Source organism: Panthera tigris, chromosome A1, assembly GCF_018350195.1.
Source record: "Panthera tigris isolate Pti1 chromosome A1, P.tigris_Pti1_mat1.1, whole genome shotgun sequence".
Taxonomy (NCBI): domain Eukaryota; kingdom Metazoa; phylum Chordata; class Mammalia; order Carnivora; family Felidae; genus Panthera; species Panthera tigris.
The window spans coordinates 185,275,851-185,294,721 of record NC_056660.1 but is presented as its reverse complement, the minus strand read 5'-3'; the positions used below and the strand labels follow the sequence as shown (position 1 = coordinate 185,294,721).

Genomic DNA, 18,871 nt, shown 5'->3' with positions numbered 1-18,871 from the left:
GGTACTTGATTCTAGAGCCAGTAACAGGGAGTTCAAACTGTATACAGCTTCAGGCCTGTCTGCCCCACCAGTCCTATCCACTAACATTGCCACACTCAATGGCACTCTTGTGACTCCAGAGTCTAAAAGAAAATCCCTGGGAGGCCCATAATTAGCAATGAGAGACATTAGCCTGGGAAAAGTCTGCTTTACTGTGTCATGATTGCCTAGAACATCTGAGAATCATTACAAGGTAATTCACAGCATTGATCAAGTGCTTACATGGTGTGCCATGGTAAGTATATGTTGAGAATGCTTATAATTTTCAGACCATAGTTTTGATATTAAAAAAAAAAAATTATACGCTGTGATTTTGAAAGAATGGCCAACTTGGCATTCTTAGCATTTATGCACTGTTATTACAAATGTAAATGGACTCATTTCTGGAGCATGCTTTATAAGATTCAACTTTTAGATTTTAGCAGATACTCATTGAACACATACCATGTTCCTGGTTCTCTTCTAGGTGCTGGATAAAGTGCACTGAAAATCAAGCAAGCAAATGCCCTGTTGTCATGGAGAACTGATGTTTTTATGTGATGGCAAGAGCATTCCAAGGAGATGAAGATAAAAGTGGAGATGCCCTTTGAGGCTCAGACTGCAGAACTCACACATCTGTACATTCTATTGGACAAAGCAAATTCAAGGTCAGTCCAAATTCAACTATGGGGACATAGACTCTTCCTCAGAATGTGGCTTGTCTAGTACCCTGAGCATTGAGGTACTTTGAGTTTCCCAGGAGACAGAAGGAGACTGAGATTGAGATAATAAAGCCAAACTTTTTTTTTTTTTAATGCAAGAACATAGACATCGACCCTGTGAATGTCATGCTGTAATTGAGGGAGATAAATCTATTCGGAGGAACTATAGATACTCCTTCCACGCCACTACCCTCAAAATGCTATTGGAACCATAGGTTGCTGAATGTTAGAACTGAAAAGATCCATCTATACCACACGTATCATCCTGTATTTTATTGATGAGAAAATAAGTCCTAGAGAAATGGAGTGAATTTCCTAACGTCACAGTTGATAGAACCAAGATTCCTGACTCTGGACTCTATGCTTTCTGTATTACAACATAATGCTTCTCAAGTTTTAGAGAAGCCCATAAAAACTGTCGCTTTTTAAACTGCCATCATGTCACTCAGAAACTGCATGCAATCGTGCTTAAGAGTTCAGTTTCTTAAATCAGATTGCCTGGGTTTAATATTTGCTCTGCCATGGACTGTATAACCAGTCTGTGTGTTATTAAAGGCAAATAATTGAACTTCCCTAAACTTTAATCTTCTGTTGTGGAACACTGCAATGGTAATAGTTCCTGCCTTGTGGTTTTTTTAGGAAGATCAACCAATGTCACACAGCACAGTTCCTGATAAAAATTATGCCTTTTGATAAGGATACTACTTATTTTATCCATAAAATTTTAAAATTAAAGTGAAATTAACATATAGTGAAATGCTTAGGTTTTAAGTGTGAATTTCATACATTTTATCAGTAGATAAACCTGTCTACTAACCTTCCTAATCAAGATATAGAATATTTCCTTTATCCCAGAAATCTCTCCTGTGCCTCAATTAGCACTTATTATAGTCAAACTTTGTTCTGATTTTAGTCATATAGACTTATTTTGCTGACTCTGAAGATCATATAACTGGAATGTTTATTTATTTATTTATTTATTTATTTAGTCCTGGCTTTTTTTGCTTAACATATTTTTGAGACTCAACTATGTTACTGAATGTATATATGTATGTGTGTATATATATTTTATTTATTTATTTTTATTTTTTTGGGAGGGGAGAGAGAGAGTACAAGCAGGGGAAGGGCAAAGGGAGAAGGAGAGAGAGAGTCTTAAGCAGGCTCCATCCTTAGTGCAGAGCCTGATGCAGGGCTCAGTCTCATGACCCTGAGATCATGACCTGAGCTGAAATCAAGAGTAGGGCACTCAACCAATTGAGCCACCCAGGAGTCCCTGTGTGTATGTGTGTGTGTGTGGGTGTATGTATGTATGTATGGATAGATAGATAGATAGATAGATAGATAGATAGATAGATAGATATAGATACGTGTTTATATACATGTGCATGTGAGTAAGTGGCTTTTAAGATTATTGCTAAGAAATTTATTTTTCCATTTTTTAAATATGGCATGGAATCTGATTATTCATTCTTCTGTTGATTATATTTAGATTGTTCCACATCTAATAAATCTTCAACACAATTCTTGTATAGGGCTTTTGGGGGGGACATACATTTTTATTTTTATTTGATAAAATATCTTGATGTAGAATCACTTGGTCATATGGTAAGCAGAAGTTTACCATATGTAAGAAACTGCTAAAATTGTTGTACCATTTTACATTTTCACCAGAAAAAGAATGAGTTTTGGTTGCTCTCCACCTTCTAAAATTTTGGCATTGCCAGTTTTGTTAATATGAAAAAAATCATTGTGGTTTCAATTCATATTTGGTTAATGAGTACTGACAATGAGAAACTTTTCATGTCTCATTAGATACACATACAATTTTTTTCATTAAATGCCTATTCAAGTATTTTGACCATTTTTATTAGGTTATTTGTATTTTCATTCATAAGATGTAGAATTTTTTTTTAACGTTTTCATCTTACTTTTGAGACAGATTGAGAGAGAGAGAGGTTGAGAGAGAAAGAGAGAGAGAGAGAGAGAGAGAGAGAGATTGGATGAGAGAGCAAGCAGGAGAGGGGAAAGAGATGGAAACACAGAATCTGAAACAGGCTCCAGGCTTTGGGCTAGCAGGACAGAGCTCAAGGTGGGGGGTGGGGGTGACTTGAACTCAACCCATGAGATCATGACTTCAGCTAATGTCAGCTGTTTACCAGATTGAGCCACCCAGGTGCCCCAGATTTCTTTCTTTTTTTTTTTTTTCTAAATGTTTATTTATTTAATTTAAGAGAGACAGCACAAGCAGGGGAGTGGCAGACAGAAAGAAAGAGAGGATCCTGAGCTTGCTCCGTGCCATCAGCACAGAGCCCCACATGGGATTGTATCTCATGAGCAGTGAGATCATGGCCTGAGCTGAAATCAGGAGTTGGACACTTAACCAACTGAGCCACCCAGGTGCCCCAAGATGTAGGATTTCTTTATGTATACTGGATACAAGCTCTTTGTTGGATATTTTCATTGGGAATATTTTCTCCCTGTATGTGACTTGACTTTTCTTTTTCTTTCTTTCTTTTTATTTTTTTCTAGTGGAATCTTTAGATAAACAGAAAATTTGATTTTTGTGAAGTTCAACTTATCAATGTCATATGTTTAATAATTTTTATACCTTCTCTAAGAAATTTTTCCTACCCCAAAGTCATGAAGATAGTCTTTCTAAAGACCATAATGTTTAGCTTTTGCAAGTATGATAGAATAAAAGACAAAGATTATTTGAAAAAAAAAACTTATCCATCTGGAGGCAACCTGGCTGGCACAGTCAATAGACCATGACTCTTAATCTCAAGGTCATTAGGTTTAAGCCCTATGGTGGGTGTGGAGCCCTACTTAAAAAATAATAATTATAAGATAAAATTTACCCATTTTTCCAACATTATTGGTTCAAAATATTAATCCGTCCCCTTTAAAATGGCTTATCTTTGTTGAAAGTCAAATGAATATGTATATGTAGAACTCATTAATTGATTCTTTTTGCTAGCTACTGAAGCCAGAAGCTTAGATAATTAATTTTAATTTTTCTTCTTTTCTATATATATACAATTACAAATTTTCTCCATATCCTGCTTTAGCTCCACAAAACAAATTTTGATATGTTGTAGTTTCATGTGTTTTGAAGCAAATGTGGTTTCCTCTTTGATCTATGAATTATTTAGACATATATTGTTCAATTGTCACAGTTTTTGGAACTTTTCTATTATTGTTTTCCAATTGAATTCTTTTGTTGTAAGAGAATATATACTATAAGCTTTCAAAATTTTGAAATTTACTGAGGTTGTTTAATGAATATTTCATAGTTATGCACATTGGTTAATTTACTCTATAATTATTGAGCATACTGTTGGATAATTGTGAAGTCAGAAGACTTTTAATATTGCCAACTAGGACTGTGGGATAGATCTATTTCTCCTGTCAGTCATTGCTTCATTTTATTTTTAGCTCTATTATCAGGTGTGTAAAATTTTCTAATTTTTATGTCTTCTTTATGAATCCATCTTTTTGTCATTATAATAAATAGCACTTTATATCTTCTAATACTCCTTGTATTTATATCTATTTTCAGCCAGCATTTTGCTATTTGTATTCTCCTTATCTTGTTATTTCCTCCCCATTCTGTAATTTTCTGCCTTCTTTTGCATTCATGAATTATTTTTTAGTATTTGGTTTTAATTTCTCTAATGATTTTTAGCTATATCCTTTTGTAGTATTTCCAGGGGTGCTTTAAGGGTTGCCGTATTCATCTTTAACCTATCAGTCTATTTATAGTTGCTATTATGTCACTTCATGAAATGGAAGAAACTTGGAACAGTGTAATTTACTTAACCCCATCTCTGAGATACTTTGTGCTATTATACACATATGTGTTATTAACTCCAGAATGAGCTGTTATAATTTTGCATTAAAATTCTGGTCTCTTGGGGTGCCTGGATGGCTCAGTCAGTTAAGCAACCAACTCTTGGTTTCAGCTCAGGTCATGATCTCACCATTCGTGAGTATGAGCCCTGCATTGGGCTTCACAGTCAGTGCCTGGGACTTTTTCTCCCTCTCTCTTTCTCTGCCCCTCCCCAGTGTGCACAAGTACTCTCTCTGAAAATAAATAAAAATAAACAAAAAGAAAGAAAGAAAAAGGTCTCTTTTACATGAAACACAATAAGGTATGTGTTTTTTTTTTCTCACATATTAACCATTTTCAACACTCTTCACTGGTGTAGATCTGGGTTTCTATATGGTATCACTTTCCCTCAGCTTGAAGAATTTACTTTATTAATGCTGTCGCAGCTCTGCTGGTGACAAATTCTCTCACCTTTCATTTATTTGAAAATGTCTTTTTTTTATGGGGGGTTCACTTTTGAAGGATCCATTTACTGGATATAGAATTCTATATATACTTTTTTTTTCAGCACTTTAAAGATGTCACCCACTGTTTCCTGCCCCAAACTGTTTTGATCAGTCAACCATCATTGCAGTGTTAACCTCTAGCAATTAAAGTGTTTCACTGTTCTCTGAATATTTTCAAAATATTCATTTAACCTTTAGATTTTATATGTGTGATTATAAAGTTCCCAGGGGTACTTTTCATTATGTTTACTCTGCTTGGAGTCCACTGAGCTTCTTGGATCTATAATAAATTTTTTATTACCAATTTTGGGAAATCTTTTGGCTATTACTACTTTAAATATGTTTCTGCTTTACTTTCTTCTCCTTCTACGATAGCTTATTAGGAGGCTTGAGACTGTCACACAGATTTTAGTAGCTCTTTTAAATTTTTTTCAATATTTTTTCTGTGATTTTTATGTCAGATAATTTTTATTGATCTATTTTTAATTCTACTGATTATTGCTTCCATTCTGCAATTGTCAATCTGTTATTAAAACCCATACCTTTCAGGTATTATACATTTTGGTCTAGAATTTTCTATTTTTTAAAGTAGTTTCTATTTCTTTGCTGAGAGTCCCTCCTGTACACTCACTGACCACATAACTATCATGATAAAATTAGTTGACTGAATATCCCTTATTTGCAAATTACATCTCAGGTTTTGTTTATATTGAATGCTATTTTTAAAAAATATGTGTCCTATTATCCTGTATGTATAAGACTTAGAATGTCTTTATTTTTTTATCATGAATCAAACAATTTTACTATGTATCAATACAATTTCTATGTTATCAACATTCTGATTTTTAATAGTCCTCTGAAGAATGTTGATTTTTGTTTTATTAGGAGTTAAATTTTTGACAAATGGCCTTCATCTTGGGCAGGATTAGTTCTATATTGTTTTCAGGTTAGTTTCAGTTTTGTCCTTAGGCTTAGAACAAATCCTGTTCCTACAGCAGAGAAGGGTCATGGTCCTTCTAGGGTTTTTAAGAAAAGTGTGATGTATTTATTATGATCCTCTAACTTGGTGGATTGAAATTCCAAACTCAGTCTCTCCTGCACTGAGTCGCAGCTGAAACACTGGCTTAGCTTTTTAAGTCTTTCTGTTTTTAACTTTTTTCCAGGATTTTTGGTGTCTTTCACCCCAAAACAAACATGTAAGGGAAGTTTGCTTACAGATTTTGACTCTTACTTCTCTGTTATTTTTTTTTCTGTGATTTCCCCCTCAGCTTGAGCAGCTCATGCATCCCCATGTCCTTCTTTGGAAACTCAAACTAATAAGATTGCTGCCTTCTGATTCTAGCCATCCTTTCTGGGGTTGAGGGTTTTCCTGGCATGTGGGACCTCCCATGCTCAAATCAGGCAAATTGGTGGCTAATAGGGACAAGTTGGTCATCCTTTAACCGCCCTCTGTGGAAAAGCCACATAATTGTACATCTCATCCAATTCAGTTTCATCTTTCTGTGGTCAGATGTTCAACACTTTCTGCTTGCTTTGGTAACTTTCTAGTACTTTACACAGTTTGTTTAATATTTTGTCCACTACTTATAATTTTTAGCATGCAGGATGGCTAGCCAATTTCTACATTACCAGGACTAGAACTGCAGTAATATACTTTGATTTCCCAAGTGTTAAGAGATTTGCTATCAACAACCAAACTGGTCCAACTTTTGACCTCATAATTCACTTTTGATAATAATAATAATAATAATAATAATAATAATGTCAAGTTATTAGTAAAAATAAAACTTTATTCAGAAAAAGTTAAACTGCAAAAAGAATCTCAAACATATTGACAATGGCTTCATTAGATGACAGAATCAGGTAGTAGTTTTTTTTCTGTTTTATAACAATTTTAAAATTTTAATATAAATGCATATTTGCATAGGTATACATATATTATTTACAATGAAAGTATAAGCATCATAATTACCAAATAATGGTTATTTAAATATGTGTTATAAACATATTTTCTTAAAAATGGGCAAGAATAAATGTAACTAAAAGGTAATTAAAAAATAAATTAGTGGATAAGGTGTCTTCCAAATACCAGTGAATATAATATGTATTGCAAATCTTAGAAAATATATTAAAATAATTTTCTTCAGAGTACTCACCAGACAGGAAAGGTCCTGAGAGGCAAACTGAAGCCTAGCCAGGAATAGGGCAGGTAAAATTGTATACAAATGCTATAAAAAATTTTAAAAAAGTAAAATTTCACAGATTCTTTTAATATGCTGAAAGGTGTTCCGTTATTAAAATAGATTAGAATTTACAGAGACTGTTATGATACTGATAAGGGATCAATATATGAATTACTACTTTGGGAATATGATAGCATTCATTCTCTCAGGTTAATATGCTTGTCACTAAACTCAGGAGAAAAAAACCTTAAGATGCAAAATTGGAAATATAGAAGACAGAATTGTCACATCAATTTTTCATGTGCTATAAACAATATTTGCAAGCTAGTGGCCTACATATGTTTGGTGTGGCTTCCTTTGTGTTTTAAAAATGGGAACATTTCTCATAATTTTATTTCCATTTCCTCTGGCAACTCTAACTAGAACAGAGCAGTGGCAACTCCATTCAGAAGGGGTGTGAACACTTCAATGTGTATCATTTCCAACCCTTAAGTTATTCAGAAACACAGCCCTTTTCTTTCATTTATCTTATTGGCTTGGTTTTGGTAGGCATCTAGCCTTAGCCTACAAAGATACAGTAGGATATCTTCATTAAAAACAGAGATACAGCTGGGGCGCCTGGGTGGCTCAGTAAGTTAAGTGTCCCACTTTGGCTCAGGTCATGATCTCATAGTTCCTGGGCTCGAACCTGATTCCCACTTTAGTCTCTGTGTTGACAGCTTAGAGCCTGGAGCCTGCTTGGGATTCTGTGTCTCCCTGACTCTCTATACCTCCCTTGCTCATGCTCTATCTCTCTCCCTCTCTCTCTCTCTCAAAAACAAATAAACATCAAAAATTAAAACAAAACAAAGATACAACTATTAACAACCTAGCATCTTTTTGTAAATAAATGTAAACAAAGAGGGCCAAAGTTCTTCACAGTATAGCAAGGAACAAGAAAATTACAAAGACAGAGATTTATAATTTTTCTCCATTTTAATAACAATAGAAAGAAGTCACTTGCCTGCTTCCTGTGACTATTGTTTTGACTGGATTCTGTTTAAATGTCATAAAATGAGGCAGATTTTTAAGGCCTTTAGGATTCCAGGTGTCTGTTAGACCCTATTTGCTTCTTTGTCAGAATGAATTTCCTCAACTTCTATCAATTCTCTCTGCTTTCCTTGGGCAGAGTTTAGGGTTGTGGTTGGAATATTCTATTCCTCTGCCTCCTGGACTCCTTACTCAAGTTCCCCACCTGGAAGACTTTCTGTAGAAAAGCCACTGGTTTTGAAATGACTCCCTGCTATATGGCAACAAGGCATCTTATTAGTCCTCTTCACCTGTATCTGTTCATAAACATCTTTTCTGTGGTCTGGACTCTACTGGAAACTTGAAACAATTTTCACTTTCTTCTTATGATGAGTAATGGGGTTTCCTCTGTGGCAGATGAACTAGGATGGCACAGAGGGATATCTCCCATGTATCAGTATCCATGGTAACATTCTAAGCAAGAAGGAAGCATGCTAACACGACTCATCCACCCCAGAAATTTTCAGGATTGTCACCAAGCAGAACAACAACAACAAAAAAGGCAATTCCCACACAGTGAATAGAAATCTCCTTACATTATTAAATGTCCTCTTGACCTTTCCCCTTTGACCAACTCTCTTCAAAAAGCAGCCACTATTTTGTGGTCTATATTCTTTACTTAAACAACTATCTCAGTGTAATTATTTTCATCCTTCAAGTGTTTGTGTCTTTACATTTTCACTGGGGAAGGGGAACAAAAAAGGGAGGAGTGAATCCTGGGGAGCATAGAATTTTTTCTTGTCTTTTAATTCTATCAATGTTTTCTCCCTTCATTCAAATGGAAAATTCACCAAATCTGTTTCCCTACAGGGAGATTTAGAGAGAAACGGTCATTCCTCCCCCATCCCCCACTTCTGCCCCTCCTCCTCCTACAGTGTAACCGTGACTTCTAAGACTTCACGATTTTAATAAGGATTCTTGGCAGATCTGATGAGACAAACCTTCTGTCACTGGTGATATAGTTTAGGGGCTTGCTAAAGCATCTCTCGTTCCCATGAAAGTCAGTCTTTGCATGCTTGTGTGTGCAGTAAGGAGTTTAAAAGCGCTGGGAAGACACCACGCATGTGTTAATTCGTGCTGCAGCAGCGTGCATCACTTCCACTTTGACCTCATAGTTAATCTGCGTGATAGTTAATTGCGCAGAGACTCTTTGATTTTTTTTTAAATTTCTTTTAAGCACACACACACACACACACACACACACACACACACACACACACAGCCTTAGCCCTGCCTGCCCTCACTAAAAGAAAAAAATCAAAACAGCAAACAAATAATCCTAAAACGATGGACCGGGGGAGTATGTGTAAGTGTCAGGGGCAGGAGTATGTGTAGAGTGTGCGCGCATCTCTCTCCCTTATTTGTCTCGGTGTGCGTCTCTCCCTGTACCCTCCCCCTGCCTCAAATACATTATTCCCCTAGTCTTGGAAGCCGCTCCCAGAGCTGACGCTTTGATGGTATCTGCAAGCGTTTGTGTTGATCTTATTTCTGCCCCCTGAATATTAATTCCCAGAGCTGATGGCAACACAGCATCTCAGTGAAGGGACCTACTAGAGGCAGGTGGGGGGAGCCACCATCAGATCATAAGCATAATAATAATACAAAGGGGAGGGATCCTTTTGCACCCAAGAGGCTAGAGGCAGAGGAGGAAAAAAAGCGATGAGTCCGACAAATATATGGAGCACAGGAAGCTCAGACTACTCGACTCCTGTATTTTCACAGAAAATGACGGTGTGGATTCTGCTCCTGCTATCGCTCTACCCCGGGTAAGATGTGCTGTTTTCAGCGTTGTTTTGTTCCGGAGACGTGGGGGAGGGGGAGGGATGTGGAAATCGGGAGACCACCCAGATTTTAAACACTGTTCTGGGATATAGGGTTATAAATGAGGGGAATGTGAAAATAGGGGGGCAGAAAAGAGAGGGAGAAAAGAGGAAGGTCACTTTCATTTATTTCTTAATTTTTTTGATTTTATTTGTTTTGTTTTAGAGTAGAAAAGCTAACGTCATGAAGACTTTGTATTTGGGGAGTAGCATTTTGATAATACTGCAATCTGATATGGAGGTGGGCTGAACTGATACATGCCGGCAATTGAGGCCATGTTGGAGGCATTTTGGGTGGGGGGTCTAGAGCAGAAAACTGCAAATGGGATCCTGGATCACACCCAGGAGATGTGTGTATGTGGCAGGGAGGGGTTCTGTTCCTGTACACCAAAGTATTGCTTGCTCCTGCACCTGGACATTCTTAAGATCAGTCAGCCAGATTTTCTATTCAGCCCCATTGACCTAGCAGCAGATTCCCTGATGGGCAGACATGGTTCAGCACCAGGGACAGCAGTCCCAGTTAGGGCCAAAAGGAAAAGAAGCTTATCTAATCCCATAGGACATCTCTAATTCTATACAGGACATCCCTATAGTGCAGACAGAAGGCCAAGGGAGCCAGAGAGCACTAAAAACCTCTGGGGGTGGTGGTGGTGGGGCTATTCTGATTTCTCTACACCCTCCAGGAGGTGGGAGGAGGACTGGGGCATGGGGTGGATAATGTAGTTGATGAATTTATAGAGGATATATGGCTAGAAAAGAGGTGATCTTGCTGCAGTGTTGAAAAATAAGCTGAACGAAGTAAATGTTAAGCCAAAATTGTGAAGTTATGCATTGATACCTTAAAGCCTTGCTGCACTAAATGGAAAATGGGTAAGGGGAAGATGAATTCCTAAAAACACTGAGCAATTATATGCTCTGAAGTGCTTTGCACCCAAATTTTCCTGAACTTCATTGCACCAAAAGTATCAGGAGAATATTCTTCCACCTATAGATCATCATTTATCTACACACCTGAATAGCCCCTGGACCTCACGTACACATACCCTCAGGATTTCTAGCCAGGGCCAAAGTCAAGTTAGAAGTCCACTACTTACATTTCTTACTTTCCTCTATACTGTCATTTTGAAGTAAAGCTCTGGAAGAATTACTCTTATCTTCCTCCACCTAGCATCCCACAAAAAGAAGAGAAGAAAACTGGCTATAGAAGAAATCAAGTCATTGCCCTAAGGTTTTTGTGGGAGTTGATACTCTTGTGTAGTAGTTGTGGCAAAAGAAGACAAAAGGCATGAGGGTTAAACTTTTATTTTATTTTATCAAAATTTTCTAGTTAACTTCTCTGGTCCTCCATTCTCTAGGGTAGGTATTGGCAGATAAAGACTTCTGATAAAGAAGAGACACAGGGAAAACAAGGAGTGAAAGCCTTTTTTTTTTTTTTTTGGAGTTTTTAAGCAGAGACAGGTTCTACTTAATTCTTTCAGCACTTTTCATACCTTTGTTCTTTACTATAAAAATAGAATGTGTTTTCATTAAGAGTATAAGATTAGGTAGCTTTCTCAGAAGTGTATACTACCTTTCACTGGAAATTGTTCTATGCAATACATTTGAGTGGAATCCTGGAAAATCATTTTTTCTATTTAAAAATTATGCATATATATTTCTGTTCAGTGTTTTGTGTAGCTCTTAATTTGTCTCAGGAATTAAAGAGTTGATAGTTGCTTATGGATAGAATATCATTCTCATATTGTTACCATTTATGAAACCTGTGGATTGAAATCTAGACAGGACATAGGGAAATATGTCTTTCCTTCTCTTCATGTCTATCTTAGTAAACAATTTTATAACTAAATCAATGAAGATATTCTTATTTATCTCCAATAGCCTTATTTTAATGAAAAATATATAATTTTATTATTTTTCATAATAGTATCATATTTAACATGCCTTTTTGTTGCCACAGCTCTGACTTTTCCAATATTATATAAAAAGTAAAACTTTAGTGATACATTTTAATTTTCAATTCTTTGCTTAGTAGATGAGCTTTTTAGATAGCTCTAAATAATGTAAATAATGTGTAATGTAAACTCTCCAATAGGAGGATTTGCATATTTTCTCAGTAATGAGAGGGAATGGAGTCATTGCAGTTTAGTGCAGAGAATGTGATCAGAGTTTTAGTTTGCTGCAATCTCATAAAAAAAAAAAGCCATTTGAGTGGCTGAATAGGGCCGGATGGAAATAGAAGCTTTGATGTCTAAAGCTGATTCTAAAGGAGGACAAAAAAGCATCTGGGAAAATGTAGGATCTTAGGAGCCAATTTAAAAGACGTTTGGGGGGTAAATAGTGGCAGTAGAACCACCTAGAAAGTTGAAGGGAACTTTAAGAAACAAATATTTAATTGACTTTTTCATTTATATACGTGCAAAGAATAAGTTTTTACCCCTTATTAAATTGACTAAATTTATTATGTTGTGTTTATACCAAAGGAAAACAAAGAGGATATAAAGCATTGGGATGAGGATGTTAGCACTTAATATCTCTTCTTGTGTGGGAAATATTAGTTTCTGAAACTCAGAGTTATGTAAACTGTCCTGTATCTTGTTTATAGTGCTGTCATAAGAATCACCTAAAAAACTTACCAAAATGGAGATTCCTGAACCCTACACTGAAAGATTCTCAATCTTTATTTCTGGGATGGATCTCAGGAATATTCACTTTCAATAAGTACCCTAGACCCACATTGAAAAAAAGTGGTATTTACTTTGCGGATTTCTAGAAGTTTATTTATCACCATATTTAATATTTACAAGTGCTTTGATTAATGCTATTTTATTACTCAACTGAGCATAATGAGTCAATTCATATACAGAATTTTTCATTTGTAACATTGGGCATATTATATAAACCACAAAGGATAAGGAATACCTAGAAATAATTTTAGTAAACCCAACTCATGTGTGAGTAAACATTGGCTGAAAAAATAAAATATGCATACATGTGTGAATGTGTGTGTAATTATATTCACAAACTACATACACTCCATGTACAACTTTTCATACATACAGGTTTTAAAACAAATTTTACAATTTTATAAACTCTTTCAATGTAACTACATTTCACCTCAGAGTAAAGATACCCTAACAAGAAAAAAGAAATAGAAATTTTAATGTAATAGAAACTTTTTAGAATAAATAGGAATAAGTGTTAAAAGCAAATATATTTTTATATCTATCAGAATAAAGTAAGATTTTTATAACATAATTTTTTTCAAGGATAGATTGAATAGACATGAATTTGATTAACTTTTTGATATTAAATATAACCCTTACCTTGAAGTTTGAGCACTGAATTTTATTTCATTTATTAATTTATTTTTTTATTTTTTTGAGTTTATTTTGAAAGAGATAGAACATGAACAGAGGAGGGACAGACAGAGAGAGAAAGAAGGAGGGAGAGAATCCCAAGCAGGCTCTACGCTGTCAGCACAGAGCCTGACTTGGGGCTTGAACCTATACGGACCTTGAGATCATGAGTTGAAACCAAGAGTTGGATGATTAACTGACTGAGCCACTCAGGTGCCCCACACTGAATTATAAAAGAAGAAAACTGAGTTCAAGACTTGTAAATATTTTCTGTTCTTAGCTGTTCCCTGAACAGAAATGCTTCAGGTGACTGTTACGGTGAGCTGCTAAAGATTTTGACCCATAACCAATTTTTTCATAGTTTTAACTTTAACAGGCTATGATCCTGCTTGTAGAGAGGATCTTGTGATTCTTCACTATAACCCTGTTTGTTAACAGAATTCATCTCTAGCTACAACCTTATTCTTTCCTATATTTCTAAATCCTCCACTTGGCTTTATTTAGAAGAAAAATAATTTACTCAGCATAGTTAATTGCTTAGTTGTAGGTGTAAAATTTCAAACAGTCTACCCTGGGGCAAACATGTACCTGGAAAAAAAAAGAAAAAAGAAAAATATGATCACCCAGTATTTCTCAAAATCCAGCTGCCCATCACCATCTACACAAAATATTTGACTTATAGGCAGGAATTTAAGAATTGGCTTTTAATTTAAATAGTTACATAAATGTCTGTCTGATATCTTAGACTTCATTTAGAATAATCTCCTCAAAATATTTGAACTACAGAATACTTAATGATACAGGTCTCTGTTCTATACACTTGAAATTTGCTTCCATGTCAAAAAAATTTCAAGTTGGGAGTGCCTGGGTGGCTCAGTTGGTTAAACATCCGACTTCTGATTTCAGCTCAGGTCATGATCTCACAGTTCATGAGTTCAAGCCCCACATTGGTCTCAGTACTGGTAGCATGGAGCCTGTTTGGAATTCTCTCTCTCTCTCTCTCTCTCTCTGTCTCTCGCTTTCAGTCTCTCTGCTCCTCCCCACTTGCACTGTCTCTGTCTCTCTGAAAATATATAGACTTAAAATTTTTTAATGTTTTTACTTATTTTTGAAGGAGAGAGAGAGACAGAGCATAAGTGGGGGAGGAGCAGAGAGAGAGGGAGACATAGAATTTTAAGCAGGCTCCAGGCTCTAAGCTGTCAGCACAGAGATCGACTTGGGGCTTGAACTCACGAACTGTGAGATCATGACCTGAGCTGAAGTCGGACGCCCAACTGACTGAGCCACCCAGGTGCCCCTGAAAATAAACAAACTTAAAAAAAAAAGAATTTTTCAAATTGAAGGGAAATAATGCTAACTTTGGAGACTTTATCTTTGTTGTAAATATGTTAGTAGGGCTCTGGCTCCTTGTCACTGCCACAGTTTCCTAGCCATTCCAAAACGGGCTTTTCATTGTTGAAATACAAGTAGACTTTGCTGGAATGACACATACTTTTTTTAAATGTTTTTTTTTTTTTAACATTTGTTTATTTTTGAGAGACAGAGAGAGACAGAGCACAAGTGGGGAGGGGCAGAGAGAGAGGGAGACACAGAATCTGAAGCAGGCTCCAGGCTCTGAGCTGTCAGCGCAGAGCCGGATGTGGGGCTCGAACTCATGAACAGCGAGATCATGACCTGAGCCGGAGTCAGACACTCAACCAACTGAGCCACCCAGGTGCCCCTGGAATGACACATACTTGTAATTGAAAGGGAACAAGTACATATTGGTCTTACTACATAGACTTTGGTTCTACAACCAAACTTGTGTTCATGGCAGGGTTTCAATGATTACAAAGGATCTTTGCTTAAAAGTATTCTTGTTTTCCCCACTATTATTTTATTTGCTATTCATATGGTTTTCCTTATTAATGGGTGGAGAGTGTAATGTCAGTGCTACTTATTTAGCATTTACATGGCATTTTATCTATAGAGTTATACAATGATTTTTTAATGATATAGAATTATTACCATATTTTGCAATCTTATCACAATACTATAGGGATTAATATGATTTGGAGTTAAATTTTATTTTTACTCCAAGCCACTAATGTGTAACTTAAAGAAGGGTTTTTTATTTTCTTTTAAAGGATATTTATTCTCCAGAATATGGGAGAAATGAATAGCAAACAACCCTCCCAGTAAAGTCAACTAGAGAGGCTTTTCATATCTCAAAACAATCCAAGTATTTTCTTACTGTTAGAAAGCAAAAGGGTGGCTATACTTGTGTAGTTTGGATTATTGCCCTAAGAATGTGATTAGAGGAGTTTTAATCCTGCTGTACAACTAATATTCAAGAAGACTCAGACTAGTCCCTTAACTTCTCCATATCTCATTTCCTACAGCTTTCACAAAGAAAATATTATTTTCCTTATCAAACTCATGAGACCAGAGAAAAGAATGTGCATGCAAAAATTCTCAGAAAAAAAATAAAGCCCCAGTTTCTAGGTGTAAGTTCATACTCCTCTGGAAATTAAAGCTTAAGCACTTTGATATTAAGCTATCATATGCCAAAGTTAATTAAGCAGTTGCTTGTATGATTGAGGTGATTAAAATGTCAACCTTAAATATTAACATATTGAACATAGATACCCAGATATTGAAGTAGTAATATTATTTCTGCTTGAATATTTAGTTTAGTTGCCTCGATTTCGTCTTTCATTATTTTTTTCCTAAGGATTTTTGTAGATCTTTAATTTCATGTCTTCTCTTAGGAGATGATACTTAAAATTTGCCTGAACCTCCCAATAACAGATTTATTGAACTTGCTATGTACAGCCTAGAAATTGTGTTTCTCTTCAAACCTCATCTGTTGAATCTCTTTTCCTCACACCTGGACAATATCTAAGACAAATCCTATAAGTTTTCTCTTTATTTTAGAGTTTAGAATAATCTTGTTTTTAGGTATTAAACTCTCATCTAAATTGATCTTTCAACCTCCCAGTGAGTTTTGTTTTGTTTTTTCTTCTATTCTTTTGATCAGGCTTGACCTAGGATTTGGCTTGTTATGCTTGTTTTTGACTATTTTTTGTTATGCTGTTTTTGTTATGCTTGTTATGCTGTTATGTTTGTTATGCTCTTGTTATGCTGTTTTTGACTATTTTTTGAGATTGGAGTGGAAAGATAGAAGATAATTAAAGGAGGAGAAAGATCTTAATTAGTATTATCTGGGTGACAGATACCTAAATGTTGAATTATTCTTTCATGGGGAGATTGGATGGGTTCTATGAAGATACCCTCTTTCTCCTCCCCACTTTTGGGGACCTATAGCATCACATTATTCCCTGACATGAATTATACTATATGATGGCTGATGTTGGATGACACCCCTTCAGCTCCACTCCAAAATATATCCACCCTGATTCCCTGCTGGCATCATCTCACCAGATAGACAGTTTTTAAAGACAATTCCAAGATGATTTTGTTTTGTTTTGGCATTCATTTGTTTTGGCATTCATGGGAAGGGCAGAGAGGAGAGGGAGGGAGGGAGAGAGGGAAGAAGGAAGGAGGGAAGGAGTGAGGGAGGAAGAAAATATGAACTGATAGACTTAGCAAACTCCCTGTCAGATTGTGGAAGTGAAGATCTTTCTAACTCTATTCACTATTGGGTCATTCAAACAAGCCTATTACCTTTAGACTTCTTCAGGAAAGAATCAGGCTAGTCATTTAGACTCTTCAGATTATAGAGAATAAAGGCCAAATTTACCTAAGAGTTCTCTATCCACTCTGTTTCAGGGAGCACTAAAGCAGGTATGCAATTTTCTGTTAGGGATAGCAATTGCCCTCCTTAGTTTTCTCTCACAGTGGACATCTATGAGTGGATTTTGTGACTTCTTTTTTAATTGTCTTGAGATAGAAGTGGAACAAGTACCTCCATGGGAGGAGGGGATATGAAATTGCACAGCTCTTTCTACTCATAGGCCAATAACCTTCTTCTGTAAGAACACCTCTGTCATTGATTCCTTACACATCTGTTATGTGGCTCCAAACTGGGAAAAGGAAAAGGAATCCATGACCTGTTTTAGCCTTCTCTAGCAAGGTCTGCCTCTTTTTGGTGCCTAACAGATTTGTATTAAATGAGATCCTAACACTTCTTGCCATTTTTTCTCTGTTCTCGACATTGGTCGTGACAACAGGGAAAGTATATTTAATATTCTGTTCCCAGGGCGCCTGGGTGGTTCAGTCATTAAGTGTCTGGTCTGACTTGAGATCAGGTCACTATCTCACAGTTCATGGGTTTGAGCCCTGAGTCAGACTCTGTCCTGACAGCTCAGAGCCTGGAGTCTGCTTCAGATTCTGTGTCTCCCTCTCTTTCTGCCCCTCCCCCACCTATTCTCTCTCTCTCTCTCTCTCTCTCTCTCTCTCTCTCTCTCAAAAATAAACATTAAAATTTTTTTTAACTAAAAACTTGTGTTACCTTTGCAATATTTCTTCCAAGTATCCACTGGCTAGTTCACCTACTTCAAGTCTTTTCTCAAATATTACTTTCCCAATGAGGCCTACACTGATTATTCAATGTAATGTTGCAAACAACCCTCAACCTTGTACTCAAAATTCCACTTATCCTCATCTATGTTTGCTCCTTCCTTATACTTCAAGCCTTAAGTAATTAAGCAGATAATTTTATTATATGTTGCTTACAGGTTTATTATTTTTTACTTTTCATTTTCTGCCTCCCTTAGCTAGAAGCCAGGATTAATGAAAGCAAGGTTGCTGATTTGTCTACTCATATAACCCAGGCTTTTAGAGAAAGGCTTTGCCTCTAATAGATCTTTAATAATTCTTTTTCAATTAAATAATTAAAAATTCATTTTCTTTTCCCTGAAATTTGTCTTTTTTTATAAAAGGAAGAAAGAAAAGCCTTTTTATTTTCCTAACAGTATCTCACTCTAAATTCAGCATATGCAGCTGCCAGTAAAAACAAAAAAGCAAATAGGTCCTGTAGTGTAATGTAGTCCTTAAAGAACATAAGCTATGGAGCCACACTTAACCAGAATTCCAATTACTATCCCTACCATCACTTGATGGGTCTCAGCCACCTTCATGTAGTCTTAGTGTCTTCAAATAAAAAAAGGAAGATAATAATTTTACATAAGATTATTTTGTGTAGTAATTGATATGATATGTGTAAAGGGCTTCACACATGTTAATCATCCCTTGTATGTTGTCATTTTTGTTATTGTTTTTGTTACTTCTATAGGGTCTATTTCCTGGGGATATTCCTAGAAGCAGAAGTGTCTTCTCCACCTCTGTTAAACTCCAAATTTTAGGAGAGTGCAGAAGAGAGTTTCTTAATAAAAATTCTCTAGTTCTTTAGTCTCCTACCTTAACTT

The 18,871-nt window shown here is 35.9% G+C and overlaps 1 protein-coding gene across 6 annotated transcripts in view; it reads left to right on the top strand.

The window, feature by feature from the left end:
• The first annotated feature begins 9,985 nt into the window (after positions 1–9,985).
• GABRG2 (gamma-aminobutyric acid type A receptor subunit gamma2) overlaps positions 9,986–18,871 on the top strand; it is a 111,802-nt gene continuing 102,916 nt past the window's right edge. For all 6 annotated transcript variants that reach the window (XM_042992939.1, XM_042992908.1, XM_042992931.1 and 3 more), the window contains exon 1: positions 9,986–10,092. In XM_042992939.1, coding sequence (XP_042848873.1) covers positions 9,986–10,092 — 107 coding nt within the window. The remainder of the gene's footprint in view (positions 10,093–18,871) is intronic.